This window comes from Alexandromys fortis, unplaced genomic scaffold, assembly GCF_014885135.2.
Source record: "Alexandromys fortis isolate MF-2015 unplaced genomic scaffold, M_Fortis_MF-2015_v1.1 scaffold_218, whole genome shotgun sequence".
Lineage (NCBI taxonomy): Eukaryota > Metazoa > Chordata > Mammalia > Rodentia > Cricetidae > Alexandromys > Alexandromys fortis.
In genome coordinates this window covers 1,593,865-1,611,822 of record NW_026068112.1, presented here as the reverse complement: position 1 = coordinate 1,611,822, position 17,958 = coordinate 1,593,865, and the positions used below count along the sequence as shown (strand labels likewise).

The 17,958-nt window shown below is 44.4% G+C and overlaps 1 protein-coding gene across 2 annotated transcripts in view; it reads left to right on the top strand.

Moving 5' to 3' along the window:
- The first annotated feature begins 3,520 nt into the window (after positions 1–3,520).
- Positions 3,521–17,958, top strand: part of Pi4kb (phosphatidylinositol 4-kinase beta) — a 35,977-nt gene continuing 21,539 nt past the window's right edge. Inside the window, exons 1-2 of one of the 2 annotated variants that reach the window (XM_050124536.1) lie at positions 3,521–3,851; positions 15,202–16,138. In XM_050124536.1, coding sequence (XP_049980493.1) covers positions 15,230–16,138 — 909 coding nt within the window. In that variant the 5' untranslated portion in view covers positions 3,521–3,851; positions 15,202–15,229. The remainder of the gene's footprint in view (positions 3,852–15,201; positions 16,139–17,958) is intronic. The other variant, XM_050124537.1, reaches the window with a different exon arrangement.

Below are 17,958 nucleotides of genomic sequence, written 5' to 3'. Positions count from 1 at the left end.
GTACATTAAGGAATGGCCTCATTTGGTTAAGAATTTACCACTGACTATAGCTATAAAAAGTGCTACCTCTTTTTACAATTGTGTGTGTGTCTGCACACACACATACACATCTGCTACGGAGTGCATACGAAGGTCCGAGAACAGTTTGCAGGAGTTGGTTCTGTCCTTCCACTATATAGGTCGGGGATCACCCTCAGTCATTGTTGGTAGCAAGCCTTTTACCCACTGAGCCATCTCACCAGCTCCAAAAAGTTGCTACCTTTGAAATAAAATCCTCAGTTTGAACAGAGATATTCTATCCCTGAAGTCTTGTTTTTCTGCCAATGGAAAAAAAAATCCCAGGAGGTTGAGGAGGGGGGATCAGTATATATGTAGCCTGGGCCGGGCAGTGGTGGTGTACACCTTTAGTTCCAGTACTTGGGAGGCAGAGTCAGTACTCTGTGAGTTCGAGGCCAGCCTGGTCTACGGTGCAAGTTCCAGGACAGCCAGGGCTACATAGAGAAACCCTATCTCAAAGAAACAAAAAAGCAACAAAACTAAAATGTCATAAATAAAACCCATTATTCTGTATACTAAGATGTAACAAATATATTACCAAAAGCAAACATAGCTCACCTATGCAGGGTGGTGCACACCTTTAATGCCAGCATTTGGGAGGCAGATGAAGATCAACTTCTGTGAGCTGAGACTGTCCTGGTCTACATGGTGAGTTCCAGGCCATGTAGTGCTACATAGTGAGACCTATCTTTAATTTTTTTTTCCTGCCAAAAGTACTGGCTTAGGTCTATAATGCTAGCATTTATTTGGAAGGCTGAGTTGGTGCAAGTTTAGAGTCAACCTGGGTTACATAAAGACTAACCTGGGCTATAGTGAGACCCCATTTCAGAAAGCAAATACAAATGAACACAAACCCTACTATTAAAAGGGCTTTCAGGGGCTGGAGAGATGGCTCAGAGGTTAAGAGTACTGACTGCTGTTCCAGAGGTCCTGAGTTCAATTCCCAGGCACCACATGGTGGCTCACAGCCATCTATGGTGAGATCTGGTGTCCTCTTCTGGCTTGCAAGCATATGTGGAAGGAATGTTGTAAAAATAATAAATAAATAAATCTTTTAAAAGGGCTTTCAGCCAGGCAGTGATGGTGCACACCTTTAATCCCAGCACTTGGGAGGCAGAGGCAGGTGGATGTCTATGAGTTTGCGGCCGGCCTGGTCTACAAATCGAGTTCCAGGACAGCTAGAGATACACAGAGAAACCCTGTCTTGAAAAACAACAAAAACCAAAAGGGGCTTTCATCCCCATTTTGTATTGTTTGTTTAATATGTCTGGCCTGTCACATCTCTTTGTACAATATTTAAAGACTAATTTTAGTCCAGCATGATGGCACATCCTTTAATCCAAGCAGGTAGGCGGCCAAGACTGGCAAATCTCTGAGTTTGGGGTCAGCCTGGTCTACATAGTCCTAGGATAGCCAGGGTTATGCCTCCAAAAACCAAATAAAATAAAGACTAGTTTTGCGGCCCCATAGAGTCCTAGTCTTTAAGGAATGTGTAACAGTTTAAACTCTAGCCACCACAGGCTCACCAACCTCTTGAGCTGATGATTAGAAGCTTACCGAGCACTATGTGTCCTAACCCACCATGGTGACAGCCGTAAAGTGTCTCTGGCACCTGCTGCTCCTTGATTCCCTTCCATTAGCTCCCCCTTTAGCCTCCTTTATCTGTTTGTCCTGTTCTCATGACCTGAAAAAATTCCCATCTCTACTGTTCAGCACATAATTTTTTACGCTCAGAATGTTCTTTCCTTTTTAATCCCACTGGATACTATCTAATATCTCTCCTAAGTTCTGCCATGCCCTATGCGGCCAGGCTTTCGTGCCAACTTAACAAGGTTCTTTTCTTGGTCTACAGCAAGTAACAACTTCATTTGTTCCACTTTTGTACCTGCTGCAGGTTGAGCAGGCATTTCAAGCTACAGCTCTAATTTTATCTGTATGAATGTTTTGCCTCCATGTATGTATGTATGTATGTATGTATGTATCTGGTGCCCACAGGGATCAGAAGTGGGGTTATGGATGGTTGTGAGCCACCCTGTAGGTTCTAAGAATTGAGCCTGGGTTGGTCCTCTTAAGAGTAACAAGCGGTCTAAACCATGAGCCATCTTTTCAGCCTGCTCAAGCTATAGCTCTTTATCTGCCTCCCAATTAAATACTGAAGCTAGGGCATTCATCACTTGTATTAATGTTCCAGTAACAGACATGTAGTTCTTTCTTCATATTCTCCAATCTTCCAACCTTGGAAAATGTTATTACATCATATATTGTTGTTACTATATTGTTATAATAATATTGTCATTATTATACAGAAGCTGAAGTTTATTATACAGAAGCTGAAGTTTAGTCTAGAATGGGGACATGTGGATATATTCCTAGCTACTCCACAGGCCAGTGGCTTAAACCAAGGAATATAATAGCAGCCTGGGAAAAATAGACTGTCTCTAAAAAGGGAAAAGGTGTTGGGGGTGCGGTAAAGAAAGAAAAGGGGAAAGGGAAAGAAAGAAAAAGAAAGCTGAATGATCTCAAATCAGCTCGTAAGTACAATGAAGATGGCATCCAAGATCTAGTTCAACCAGCTTCCAGCAGGATATTAAGATCCTTCCCCTACAAGGGGCCTTAGATACTAAGAAAAGTCCTAGAAAGGCACCGGGGCATTGTTCAGAGGAAGGGGAGGACTTTCAATAATGTAACCACAAATATCACAAACCCAACACCAGAAGCCTGTCTCCGGGGCCTGCTTATGTCTGTTTAGTCTCAAATGATTTTGTTTGGTTTGGAAAAAGTAGCATGTCCTCTAAGCTTTTGTCGTTTCACTCACCTCTCCTAACCGGGCTTGTCCAGCCTCTGTTTGAGGTCTAGGCAGCTGGACGCTGGAGGCCAAAGGCTACCCAAGCTGGGGGTGACCTCGGGAGCAGAACCTTGGCCCATAGTAGTGCTGCTAACGGTGAAAGATTGAGGCGGTTGGACTGCGCCATTCCTGAAGCTACAGGGGCATACTCTTGGCACCGTCTTTAAAGATGAGTAGGAAAAGGAAAGTGAGGGTGACTGTCCTCCTCTTTGGTCCCTTCTCTTTCTCAGCCAGCATGCGTCCCGCCGGCTGATTTACGAAGGGAATCCTGTAGGATAAGGAGAAGGAGGGAAAAAACCACTGTTGGCAATTACAGTGACTCAGTGGCTTATACAAAGGAATTATTTGCATATAATTTGCATGTTGGTGTACTTGTGGAAGTACGTAAAACTTCAGTACATCCCCCTCCCGCCGTGAATCCAGCCTTCAGTATTTCCCTCTCGGCTTCCTTAGCAAAGCCTGCCTCTTAGGTCCGCCCTCAAGCACAGGGCCCGCCTTCCAGGGTAAGCTCCTCCCTGCTGCCCCGCCCCTTCCCCAGCTTCCAAATAGCTCTTCCCCGCCCCCTTTTTATTTCTGAACAGGCGTGACTCGGGCAGCTCACCGCTCTCCGATTATTATGGGATCGGTAGTGTCCTGACAGCCCGGGAAGCAGGAAGGCAGATCCCGGGAAGAAGGGCTCTGGCCCAGGAGACTCTGACATCGAAGCCCGCAGAGGAATTGTTATTTCGGGTCCTGCGTATGAGGTCCGGGCCAACTTGAGGCAGCGTGAAGGCCCCTTCAGGCGGCGCCGCGGGCAGCCCCGCAGCCGGGGCCTGGTGCAGCCGCCGCGGCCGCTGTCAGGGAAGCACGGGCGGCCAATGGAACCCGGGAGCGGCCGCTGCTGCTGAGGCGGCGGTGTCGGCAGTCCGACCCCGACCGCCTGCACCCCCTCCGCGAGGGTCCCCCGGAGGTAAGCGGCTCCTCCCGCATGAGTCGCCTTTGCCGGGGGGGGGGGGCGTCTGCCACCCTGTCCCGCACTGCCTACCGCGACCTGGGTTCGACTACAAAACTGCCTTCCTGGTGGGAGCTGCACCCTGAGGTCCTTCACCCTTTTCCCTCGGGCCGGGGTCGTTTTCTCTGCTTTCTGGTTTCCTCTTCTGTTTAGCCCCTCCCTCTGCCCCGTGGATTCCACCTTCCCCCACACCACACACTTACTACCCCTGTTGCCTCTGTCCCTCTAAGCCGTGAACCTTTTCCACATTAGACCCCTTCTACAATGTCCATCCTTGTTTGCCCTTCCTCGCCGTTTGTGTTTCTGCTCCCTAACCTTTTCCATGGACTCCGCCTTTATCCCTTTTTCTATTTCGCCCAACTCCTCCGTAAGTCTGTGCAACCTCAGCACAGAGTTCCCATTTCCCTCAGCTAAAGATCGTATCCCTCTCTTCTGCTCTGATTCCATTACCTCACCGTAACCCACTCCTCCAGCTCTTGGCTTCCAAGAATTGCCTATTTCCTTCTTAAAGGATCTCAGACCGTTGTTATCATGCCCAAGATCCCATCTACTTTGACCTTAGTGCTTAACCCTTGTCTGGGGTGCCTGACGATACCTGGACTGTCCCTGAAAGAAAGGTCTGCTGTGAACACCTCTTCGGATTGGTGATTTCCAACTTTTCACACACACATACACACAAAATCCTGCTTCTAGGATTTTGCTGATCTTTGTCTCCCTCGGTTGTCTTCCCTGTGGTAACTTTAAGTGTTCTCTGTCACACTTTATCTCCCACACATCACTATTTCAGATCTGTTAAACCTTGAACGAAGAAGAAAATGTGTTGGGAGGAGGGGAGCCTCGGCTGTCTCAGGCTTTTCTGGACAGATGTGTGTTTCTGAAGGATGGAGCAACTTTTAAAGAAGTCCCGGTCCATCACATTACATTTCGTTGACTGTTCGGAGGCAGCTACTAGGAGGGATGAGCAGGCCTGCGTGGAAACTTGAGTGCGGTCATGAGAAAATTGTGCTTCAGGTTATTTGGGACTTCGTAAGGTCACAGGTTAGGGTCTCCTACTCCCGGCCAGACGGAAGCACGGTGGAATAATGTTGGCTAGTTTCACAAGCGCTCGGGCCTAAGGGGTGAAGTTGTGTGACAGGGAAAAGGCACATGAGATGATGTGAAGAGCTGGAATATTCAGAATCAGGACCCTTGGTTCAGCGTGCAGCTTCCTCCCCTGAACCTAAGAATGCTCTTGTGAGAAAAATGGCTCATTCTGTAAGCAGTGTTGCAGTAATAAGCTAGTAGCAGGATGTCTGCTGGGGGAAGAATTATACTTTTTTAATTTATAAAACACTGCAGGTTCTCAGGCAAAAGGAATTTATTGCTAGTGATTTTATCAACTTGGGAATTTCCCTCTATCTTGATATTTTGATTTCTCTGGTTTCTAACCGTGAGCATAAAGTCAGTTTGACACAGAGACTCCTGGCCTGCCTTTTTCTCTTCCACCACCTGATCCGTAACTCCAGATTCTATGGTCAGAAAGTGTGTTTCCGGAAGAGCTCTTGGGGAAGTGGGGGCATGCTGGACTCTTCAGCTAACTAGATGCTGCTTTGTCTTCCACACTAAGATAGCAAACTGAGATGCTTGGTGTGGGGAAGAGGTTTGGAGGATCCCTTCAGTAATCGGCGTGGGACAAAGAGAGCCTAGTCTAAGCACAGCTAGACTTGAGCAAGGAGGACTAGTTCAGAGAAAGGGGAGCAGTACAGGTTGCTGTCTTTGCCATCTGCCAGTCTCGTCAGGCTCCTGCAGCAGGCTTGGGCTGTCTGGCTGGAACCTGCTTATACCTGCTACATGGCCTTGCACAGAGTTCTCAGCTTGATCAATATTGACCTAACTACTGTGAGACCACTGCCCTTCCCCCAAGGCTGTAGCTGAGAATGCCCTCTTCCCTGATGCCACCATCCTTTGAGACCTTGGGCAAGCCCACTTGGTTCCTGGTGGAGCTTGAGCTTGCTAGACTGCTCAGTTCAGAGTCTCTACAGGGAAAATGTAGAAATCATTCTTCCTTTACCACTAAGGTCAAAGGGGAAAGATGAGTTGAGTTCTTAAAGATTTGTAATAGACCTTAAAACATGAAAAGGAACTTCTTTTTTTTTTTTTAAGGAAAAATTTTATTTTATGTGTATGGATGTGTTGCCTGCCTGTATGTCCATGGGTCACAGATGTGCCTATGCCTGCAAAGACCAGAAGAGGATGTTTGTTCCCTTGGAACTGGGGTTAAAGATGTTTGTGAGCCACCAGGTGGGTGCTGGGAATTGAACCCAGGTCCTGTGGAAGAGCAGGTAGTGCTCATGACTGCTGAGCCCTCTCTCCAGCCCCAGCAAGGAACTTAAACAGCAAAACAAGCAGTCTAGGATGATAGAGAGTCCCTTATGAAGAGCTTATTTTTAAAAATTGTTGTTAAAATACATGTACTTGAAATTGAAATGAATGAGATGTGTACCCTGCAGTGCTGAAGCATGTGTGGGCAGCCCGGATATGGCAGTTCTGTTGAACTTGTCCATATTGGGTTTCATGGTCTGAGTTGATGAGGGCAACAGACCAGGTCTCTTCCTCAAGAGGGCACCAGATCTCATTACAGATGGTTGTGAGCCACCATGTGGTTGCTGGGAACTCAGGACCTTTGGAAGAGCAGGCAGTGCTCTTAACTCTGAGCCATCTCTCCAGACTTTGGTAATATTCAAGAGTATTGTAGGAATTCATGATCAAAACTAACAGCCCCTTTCCCTTCATCTGTACTTATACTCCCTCAAATCAGAGCTAGCCTCCTTAATTATCTCAGTATAAAGTTCTATCCAAAGCTTATTATCGTAGCTTCTCTTAAATGCTTGTTTCTTGACCCTTTGTTGCAAAAGAGGGTTTGCGTATAGAGGATTCATACTTGTTTAGGTAATTATGACATTATTCTTGTTTCCATCTGAGCCTTTCTTTTCCATTAACATGGATTGGGTTTTGCTGGGGGTTGAAAGTCAGAGCCTTGCTCATGTTAGGTAAATCCTCTACCACTGCAGTGGACCCTTGGTGCACAACACCCTTGACCTCCTTTTCCATAAACTTTAGCTGCCTCTCATACTGTGAGATGCTGGCTCCTTTATTTTGTTTCTACTTCTTGTGACTCATCTCACAGGATCCATCAAAGAAAGGAAAGTGACCTGGCCTGCCTGCTTGGAAGAGCCGTAGGTCAGATGATTCCTAAGACATCAATCTGTGTGCCAGGCCTGGTGGCACACACCTTTAATCCCAGCACTTGGGAGGCAGAGGCAGGTGGATCTCTGTGACCAGCCTGGTCTACAAGAGCAAGTTCTAGGACAGCCAAAGCTGTTACACAGAGAAGAAACACTGTCTCAAACAAAACAAAATAAAACAATTCCTTCTGTGAAAGTGCAGGAGCATGTTAAAGCATCAGGATTGGTGTGAAACAGTTCATATTTATCACGCATGGTAAAAGATTTGGAGAAGTAATAATGGTGATTGGGTAATGGCATTGATTTGGGACGCTACTGTCTTTCCTGAAAGTCCAGTCCAGTCTAGTAAGTCTTTTCATGAAGACTGTTTTCATAAAATTCTGTGCAGGTAACTTTGCTTGCACAGAATTTTTGAGGTGCTCAGTTAAAGAGAGCCTCGTTAAAGAGATAGCATTCCCTCCAGAGTCCTCTGTAGCCATAACTGCTTAGGCCCACGAAACACATGTGGCCACCTTCTCTGCTCTGCAGAAACTGCTCTATACTACCATAACCTGGACCGCCCCTGATTCGCAGACTTTCTCTGCTATATTAGGTGTTTTTCTCATTGCTACCACAAAACACCAGACAAGAGCAACTTAAGGAGAGTGTTTCAGCTTACAGTCCATTGCAGTGGGCGGAACGTGATGTCAGGAGTGAGGCAGCTGGTTACTTTGCTTCTGCAGTAAGGACCGAGAGAGCCATGAATGGTCATACCTTACTGTCTCCTTTTGATTCAGTCTGGGCCCCCGCCCCATGGATTGGAGCCTCCAGTATTTTGGGTTTTCCCACTTCAGTTAACCTAGTCTAGACAATCCCTCACAGACATGTGTCTAGAGATTTGTTTCCATGGTGACTAAATTCTATAAAGTTGATTTAAGATCATGCCTGCCTTGCCTGGTTTCATGGAGCACAATTATCAACACTTTAAGCTCTGATCTTTTCCCAGCCCCGTCCTCCTTTCCTGGTAGTCAAGCTGCCAGGCTCAAACAAGGAGGCCTCTTCTTTGTCCCTCCAGTCTGTCTTAAGGAGAGTTTAGACTCCCAGCGTGGTGTCAGTCCTCAGCTGTGTGGACGCTGCGGTTTGTAGGAGGAAGAGTGACAAATGCAAGGCTTGTTTCCTCCCCTCCTCTTCTAGTCACTGCATTTAATCCTTTTATTTTCTTTAGAATAGTTTGTGCTTCCAAGAGTTATTTCTCATCGCATTTAAAGATGAAGAAATTACTGTTGAAGACCATATTTGAATTAGATTTTGGAGAATTCCTTATTTCTGTTATTCATGTATATGTGTGTCTGCCCATATATGTTAATTAGTTTCTGCGTGCATACATGTGGAGGGCAGAACCCAACTCCAGGTTGTTCATCAGATGCTGACTGTCAACTTTTTCTAAAAGACAGGAGTTCCTTAGCTTGCCGCTGGCTAAGAACAGTAGACTGGTAAGTCCTAGAGGTCTGCTTGTTTCTGTTTCCCCAGCACCAGCGATCGCAGTGTATGCTGCCATGCTAGGCTTTTTTGAGATGGGTTCTGAAGATTAAACTCAGGTCCTTGTGCTTGCATAGCAAGCATTTTCCTATCTGAATAATCTTTTCAGTCCCTGTTTCTATTATCTTAATTGCCAATGTGATCTAACCTTATTCTCTCCTATAATCCTTCTCTCTGACTTGTGGTATGCTTGTATAGCCAGTTAGAGATGCTTATATAAAAGAGAAGTTGGGCTTATGTGCCCTACTTTTTTGGTTTGGTTTGGTTTTGGGTTTTTTTGTTGTTGGTTTTTTTATGTTTTGATTTTAGTTTTGTTTTGACAGTAGTCTCTTGTAACCCATGCTAGGCTCTACTCACTAAGTAGCTGAAGATGACCTTGAACTCTTGATCCTCTTGCCTCTACTATTCAAATGCTAAGATTACAGGCATATACCACCATGTCCTACTTTTTAAAAAAAATATGTATCTCATATATGTGTGTGCATGCTTGTGAAGGTGAGAAGAAACCTTTCATGCTTTGATTGTTTCCTTCTGCCTTGGGCCCAAGAGATGGAAGCTGGGCCACCAAGCTTGCATTACAAGTGCTTGCATTACTCAGCCTATGTCACCTGCCCTGTGCCCGGCTTTTCTGCACCTGTTGATATCATCTGGTTCTTGGGCAGGTTGGGAAGTCTGTTCACTGTGGATCCTGGGCTGAACCCTGGGAGATTGTCTTCTTTTGCCTACAGGATAAAAGGATAACGGTATCTTTCCCTGCCTTCCTGGTGCCAGTAATAAGCAAAATTCTAATTAATTGGGACAGGAAAATTAATTTCATATGAAGTCTAAGACACTCTTGTGTGTGAGGATGACTGAACTTCATTTCCCTTGGAAGTTTGGGGGTGGTTGTTTTTGTTTTGTGTTACTTTGTTTTTTGAGACAGGATTTCTCTGTGTAACAGCTCTGACTGTCCTGAAACTTGCTTTGTAGACCAGGCTGGCCTTGAACTCACAGATCTGCCTACCTCTGGAGTGCTGGGATTAAGGATGTGAGCCACCATAGCCTGGTGGTTGCTTTTGTTTTTATGGTGCTGGGGATCAAACACAGGGCTTTGTACATGTTAGGCAAGCACTCTGCTTCTAAATTTTACTCCCAATACCCCTTTAAAATGTTTTGCTTTGTTTTTAGATTATCCCATGTAATCTGGGCCTTGATTATACTTGCTGTATAAGTGAGGATGACCTGTGTTCTTGATCATCCTGCTTCTGATTCTCAGGAATTACAGTTCTGCACCCCATGCCAGATCCCCTTTAAGGTTTTGAGAAACAGACTTTTAGGAGCTTTGTGATTTAGAAGTCTCTGGAATAGAAAAGGATGAGCCAAGGATACAGATACTGCGATAGGGTTAGTTGAACAGAGCTGATCAAGGTAGAAGACCTAGAAGGTGAAGGTCCCAATCATAAGTGTCCTACAAAGGTGTGGCAGGGAGTGATGCAAGCTGCCTTATGATTCCTGTGCAACCCACAGTTGGCTTAGAGGCAGATCCACGTAGGCAGCTGTGCTGGTTCTACTGCTCAGAGGCACTGCCTAACTCTGCTTCATACCAAGTCCAGACTTCATCAGGAAGTACAGTAATACTTTTTTTTAATTGATTTTTATTGAGCTCTACATTTTTCTCTGCTCCCCTCCCTGCCTCTCCCCTCCCCATCAACCCACTCCCAAGGTCCCCATGCTCCCAATTTACTCAGATCTTGTCTTTTTCTACTTCCCATGTAGATTAGATCCATGTATCTCTTAGAGTACTCATTGTTGTCTAGATTCTCTGGGATTGTGATTTGTAGGATGGCTTTCTTTGCTTTATGTTTAAAAACGACTTATGAGTGAGTACATGTGATAATTGTCTTTCTGTGTCTGGGTTACCTCACTCAAAACAATGTTTTCTAGCTCTATCCATTTGCCTGTAAATTTCAAGATATTGATTTTTTTCTGCTCTGTTGTACTCCATTGTGTAAATGTACCACATTTTCCTTATCCATTCTTCAGTCGAGGGATATTTAGGTTGTTTCCAGGCTCTGCCTATGACAAACAATGCTGCTATGAACATAGTTGAGCACATGGCCTTGTGGCATGATTGAGCATCCTTTGGATATATACCCAAAAGTGATATTACTGGGTCTTGAGGAAGGTTGTTTCCGAATTTTCTGAGAAATCGCCACACTGACATCCAAAGGGGTTGTACCAGTTTTCACTCCCACCAGCAATGCAGAAGTGTCGTGCCACCCCCCCCACCTCCCCAGCATAAGTTGTCATCAGTGTTTTTGATCTTGGCCATTCTTACAGGTGTAAGATGGAAAAATCTCAGAGTTGTTTTGATTTGCATTTCTCTGGTGACTAAGGACGTTGAGCATTTCCTTAAGTGTCTTTCAGCCATTTTAGATTCCTCTGTTGAACGTTCTCTGTTTAGGTCTGTACTCCATTTTTTTATTAGCTTATTTGTTCTTTTGATGACCAATTTATTGAGTTCTTTGTATATTTTGGAGATCAGACCTCTGTCTGATGAGGGGTTGGTGAAGATCTTTTGCCATTCTATGTAGGCTGGCATTTTGTTTTACCATGTCCTTTGCTTTACAGAAGTTTCTCAGTTTCAGGAGGTCCCATTTATTAATTATTTCTCTCAGTGTCTGTGCTGCTGGAGTTATATTTAGGAAGTGGTCTCCTGTGTCAATGAGTTCAAGTGTATTTCCCACTTTCTCTTCTATGAGATTCAGTGTGGCTGGCTTTATGTTGAGGTCTTTGATCCATTTGGACTTGAGTTTTGTGCATGGTGATAGATATGGGTCTATTTTCATTCTTCTACATGTTGATATCTAGTTATGCCAGCACCATTAGTTAAATATGTTTTCTTTTTTCCATTTTATATTTTTTGCTTCTTTGCCAAAAATCAGGTATGTTGATTAATACGGCATCTTCGATTCAGTTCCATTGGTTCTCCTGTCTGTTTTTATGCCAATACCAGGCTGTTTTCAGTACTGTAGCTCTGTAGTGGAGTTTGAAGTCAGGGATTGTGATGCCTCCAGAAGTTCTTTTATTTATTTAATTTATTTATTTTTTCTTTTCGAGACAGGGTTTCTCTGTAGCTTTGGAACCTGTCCTGGAACTCCCTTTGTAGACCAGGCTGGCCTCAAACTCACAGAGATCCACCTGCCTCTGCCTCCCAAGTGCTGGGATTAAAGGCATGCGCCACCACTGCCCGGCTCAGAAGTTCTTTTATTGCCCAGGATTGTTTTGGCTATCCTGGGTTTTTTGCTTTTCTATATGAAGTTGAGTACCATTCTTTCGAGGTCTGTGAAGAATTTTTCTGGGATTTTGATGGGCATTGCATTGAATCTGTAGATTGCTTTTGGTAAGATTGCCATTTTTACTATGTTAATTCTGCCTACCCAAGAGCATGGGAGATCTTTCCACTTTCTGGTGTCTTCTTCAATTTTTTTCTTCAAAGATTTAAAGTTCTTGTCATACAAATCTTTCTCTTGTTTGGTTAGAGTTACTCTAAGATATTTTATGCTATTTGTGGTTATTGTGAAGGGTGATTTTTCTCTGATTTCTTTCTCAGCCTATTTATCATCTGTGTACAGGAGGGCTACTGATTTTTTTTTATTGGGTTAATCTTGTATCCTGCTACATTACAGAAAGTGTTTATGAGTTGTAGAAGTTCTTTGGTAGAACTTTTGGGGTCACTTATGTAAACTATCATATCAGCAGCAAATAGTGAGAGTTTGACCTTATTTTCCTATTTGTATCTTGATCTCCCTTTGGTATCTTATTTCTCTAGCTAGGACCTCAAGAACTATATTGAATAGATAAGGAGAGAGTAGACAACCTGGTCTTGTTCCTGATTTCAGTGGGATCGCTATTTAGTTTGATACTGGCTATTGGCTTGCTGTATATTGCCTTTATTATGTTTAGGTATGTTCCTTGACAGGGATACTTTTCTTGCTTGACAGAGTTGGAAGAAAGATGAACTAAAGTATACCTTTTTTTTAAATATTTATTTATTTAATTAGGTGTACAGCATTTCTTCCATGTGTGCCCACACGCCAGAAGGGGTGCCAGTTCTCATTACAGATGGCTGTGAGCCACCTGTGGTTGCTGGGAATTGAACTCAGGACCTCTGGAAGAGCAGGCAGTGCTCTTAACCTCTGAGCCATCTCTCCAGCCCCTAAAGTATGCCTTTTTGTTGGTATCTGAGAGTTGAAGAGTTTCCCATCAGTCTTCAGTCTTTCTTTAAAAAAAAAAAAAAAAGATTTATTTATTTATGTATACAACATTCTGCCCGCATGTATGCCCACACGCCAGAAGAAGGCACCAGATCTCATTACAGATGGTTGTGAGCCACCATGTGGTTGCTGGGAATTGAACTCGGAACCTCTGGAAGAGCAGCCGGTGCTCTTAACCACTGAGCCATCTCTCCAGCACCCCCATCAGTCTTTCTGGAAAGCTTTGGTACTAACTGCTGGGAGGCAGAGAACTGGACTGTGTGATATTGGGCAAATGAAAGTAACCTTGCCACTTAACACTTGAGAGGTAAAAGAAGCATCAGTGGAAGGAAGGTGTTAGAAAGTAGGGCTTCTGCTGGAGATGTAGCTTAATTGGTAGAGTGCATGCCTAACATGTATGAAACCCTGGGTTCAATCAAGCCAGGCATAGTGGTCCATGTCTCTTAACGCTAGCACCTAGGAAATGAAGGCAAAAATATCAGAAGTTTAAGATCATCCTTAGCTACATAGTGAGTTCAAGGCCAGCCTGAAATTCATGAGACTTCTGTCTGGGGAAAAAAATAAATAAAAGTTCTTCAGAGTGACCAGAAAAACATATACCAAGCATCTCTTTTCTGTTCATCCAAGGTATCAGTACCTCAGCCTCATTAGAAAAAATAGTAATGTTCTAAACACTTAGAAATTACTTTATTTTATTTTATTTTTTTTTTTGTTTTTTTTTTTTTTTTTGGAGATGGGGTTTCTCTGTAGCCCTGGCTATTTGGAACTCCCTCTGTAGACTAAACTGGCCTTGAACTCACAAAGATCCTCCTGCCTCTGCCTCCCGAGTGCCACCATACCCAGCTAGAAATTACTTACTGTCTAGCTCTGCAGAAGCCTCTCTCTTTTTCTAAAGTGTACATTAGATGCTCTCTTTATTTGGGAAGAGGCCAGTATCCAGATTCTGAAGTTATAATCATCTGACAAAATAGTCTAGACTTATTCTTCTGCTCTGGACCATTCTGAAATCCCCTTCTTTTTTGCTGACTTTCCCGATCTGGTTTGATGATGCTTTGAAGGCTGCTCTTGGAAGCTGTGGCTTTCACCAGCAGTGTTCTCTGACCACTTCTACAAGCCCATCCAGAGAGATCCGAGTTTCAACTCTCGTGTATCCCTGTTTTTTTTTTTTTTTAAGAAGTTATAGACCCATGAGTCCTGATTTCTTTTTGTTTTCTTACAACCCTTCCAGTTCCTAGAGTTAGTACATAATAGTGGGGAAGGTAGTAAGGGGTAGGGAAATGTGGCCATAAATTTTTAAAGGATCATAAATGACTAAGGCAGTTCACACCCCTTATAAAAATAATAGTATATATGCACACACTGTTTATTAACCTTTTGCAGGGTTAGAATTTAGCTAGCATTATTGAATACTACCTTGTGCCAGGAACTATGTTAAATCATTTCATCCACATAAGTTTATGTCTTTCTTCTATATAGCATCAATGTGAAGTAATTTTTTTTTCTCAATTTGCAGTTGAAGAAACTGAAACAGAAGATACATGGTGTGTTTAGGTTTTTATGGCTTATAAACACAGAGCAAGGGTATGGTATCAGGAAGCCACACACACAGAAAAATGGTACAGCTTCTGCAAGGTTGACAGTGGCTGTTTGAGAGACACTCTCCACTATGTGAAGCTTAGAGTAGTAGTTGCTGGCTCTATTCCCTGGCACTAATGTGCTGGGAAGGAAGAGTTTCTGCAAACAAAGTCAAGAGTGGTAGCTAGTACCTATAAGTCCAGTGCTTAGAAGACTGAGGCAGGAGAATTGCTGTAGGTTTTAGGCCAGTCTGGGTTATAGTGTAATAGTCTCAGAAGACAGTAACAGCTTTGATACTAAATAAAGAGAGAGGCAGAGAACTTGTGTGTGAAATATGTTATGAATAAGGAGATAATAGTTTAGGTAGGAAAAGTGTCACCATAGGCATTTGAAGGTGACACAGGAAGAACAAGACTTAAAGAAAAGAGAATAAGACCTGAGTTGCTCCCCAGCATACTGAACAATTTGTAAGACCATACGACATGTAAAGAGCATTTCGCACATCCAAGCAAAGAACCCAGGTAAGTACAGAAGGAATGAAGGGTATGAGTGGTCAGAAGTAGAGGTGTTGAGGATAGATTTCTGTTGAGATGACTTCTCTGATGTTAAAGGATGCAGGAAGACAGAGGAGGAGGTACTTGGGCAAGCTTCATGGTAAAGGAAAGCCCTGACTTGAGACACCACTAACAAGCGTGTGTATGTCTCTTTCTGTTCTTGTCTCCCTTCCTTCTCTAGCTTGGACGCTCCAAGTCTGGCTGTAGCCATGGGAGACATGGTAGTGGAGCCTGCTACCCTGAAGCCAACTTCTGAGTCTACTTCTAGCCCATCAGGGAATAACGGGGGCTCCTTGCTAAGCGTCATCACAGAGGGGGTTGGGGAACTGTCAGTGATTGACCCTGAGGTGGCCCAGAAGGCCTGCCAGGAGGTGCTGGAAAAAGTCAAGCTTTTGCATGGAGTTGTAGCTGTCTCTAGCAAAGGGACCCCGCTGGAGTTGGTTAATGGGGATGGTGTGGACAATGAGATCCGTTGCCTAGATGATCCACCTGCCCAGATCAGGGAAGAAGAAGATGAGATGGGGGCCACTGTGGCCTCTGGCACAGCCAAAGGAGCAAGAAGACGGCGACAGAACAACTCAGCCAAACAGTCTTGGCTCCTGAGACTGTTTGAGTCAAAACTATTTGACATCTCTATGGCCATTTCATACTTGTATAACTCCAAGGAGCCTGGAGTGCAAGCCTACATTGGCAACCGCCTCTTCTGCTTTCGCAATGAGGATGTGGACTTCTATTTGCCCCAGTTGCTTAACATGTATATTCACATGGATGAGGATGTGGGCGATGCCATTAAACCCTACATAGTCCACCGATGTCGGCAGAGCATCAACTTTTCCCTGCAGTGTGCCCTGTTGCTTGGGGCCTACTCTTCAGACATGCACATTTCCACTCAGCGACACTCCCGAGGGACCAAGTTACGGAAGCTGATCCTCTCAGATGAGCTGAAGCCAGCTCACCGAAAGAGGGAGCTGCCATCTTTGAGCCCAGCCCCCGACACAGGGCTGTCTCCCTCTAAAAGGACTCACCAGCGCTCTAAGTCAGATGCTACAGCCAGCATAAGTCTCAGCAGCAACCTGAAGCGAACAGCCAGCAACCCTAAAGTGGAGAATGAGGATGAGGTAAATTGGGGGAGGGACTGATGGGCAAAGTATTTGAAGGTTGCATGGAGACAGGATGTCTTACATAGGGTTACTCTGTTTCTGTCCTCCCTTCTGTTTCATTTCACTGATAGAAGCATGGAATGTTAGAATGGAAAAAGACCTTGGAATTCATGTATTCCAATGGCCTCATTTTACAGAGGAACAATTGGGAGACTAGAGAGATAAAGTGACTTGCCTCAGATCATCTAGCTAATGGCAAGGCTGAGACTCTTGACATTGTCCAGAGTTGGCTTTCACTAAACTGAGATGTCACTCCATTAACCAAATACTAAGAACTGTGACGCAGGCCTGATGCACCCTGTTGGAACCTGGCCTACCTGAGATCACAGCAGCCACACAAGGAAGGAAAAGGAAAGGATGCTAACTAGCCCATCAGCTTCTCCATTCCTCATAATTCCATTTCCTCGCTCCCCAAAGACCCTACTTTTTGTTAACATAGGGTAAAGTTTATTCTCTACCAGTGGGGCCTCAACAGAATGTCCTGCCTTCATTTGAGATAAACAAAAAGGGAAGAGAGACATAACCTTGGCAAAGTAAGTGTAATGCTGGTTGAGGAGTTGAGGTTGAGAAAAGGAAGCTTGGCAGCAGCAGGCTATCTAACGTTGACAGAGCAGGAGGTAAGCGGTTGGCAGCTTAGCACCACCATCTAGTATATATCTGGACAGATAGTGGGGAAAGATGCCCAGTAGATAGCCAAGTTCAGTGGCCAGGTGTCCCAGCTAGACTGTTGGTGCCCCAGGCTTCATCTCTTTTGGCAGGCTCCCATCTTGGCTGCCAGATGAGCCTAGAAAAGAAGGAATTTTAAAAAAAGAAAAGAAAAAATGAAGAATACACACTGTTGGAATGCATATGCCTATGGTCCTGGCATCTGTCTCTGTGGGGTGTAAACCACCCACAGTTTTGATACCGTAAAGTTTCTTTCAAGTAGAGGGAAGTCAGGGTAGTTAGAGAAAGAAAAGCAGTCAGCAAAGGAAATTCATAGCCTGCTTTCCCTAGCAGTGTACTTCATTGTGATATTTTAATAATACTGAAGCCAAATGTGCCAGTGTTTACTGATCACTGAATGCTAGGCAGCATGCCAGATGATGTATGTGGGATCCTCACAACTGAAACTGGTGTTATTTTACCAGTGAGGAACAGGGCTCAGAGAAGTTAAATGGCTTCACTAAGGTCATTCAACTAGTTACTGCTAGACCAGGAACCCAGTCCGTAGTTCATGCTCATAGTCACTCAGCTGAGCTGCCATGGTTATTCCTCAGCATCTACTTCCCCAGATCCCAGCTGTAAGAGGCCATTGGGGAAGAAGAGCCCAGGATGTGACAGTTCACACTTCCACATCCATGGGAACTAGAGTGGACGGTTTTCATTTCTGTTTGAGCTTCGCAGCAGTTGAGGGTCTAAGAAGGGAGGTTGTTGCAGAGCAAGAAGAATCCTCCAGATTTTGGTGGAAGATATCTGAGAGAGCTGCCTCCTCTAAGATCAGATCTGGTCGGAGTGAGTGTGCGCATCTGGGAGGGAATTCATTGGTGCCTCTTGTCTAGCTTGACTTTTCCCTGTATCTATTTTTTATTGTATTTTTAAACTTATTTATTTATTTATTTATTTATTTATTTATTTATTTATTTGGTTTTTCGAGACAGGGTTTCTCTGTGGCTTTGGAGCCTGTTCTGGTACTAGCTCTGTAGACCAGGCTGGTCTCGAACTCACAGAGATCCGCCTGCCTCTGCCTCCTGAGTGCTGGGATTAAAGGCGTGCGCCACCATCGCCCGGCTCCTGTA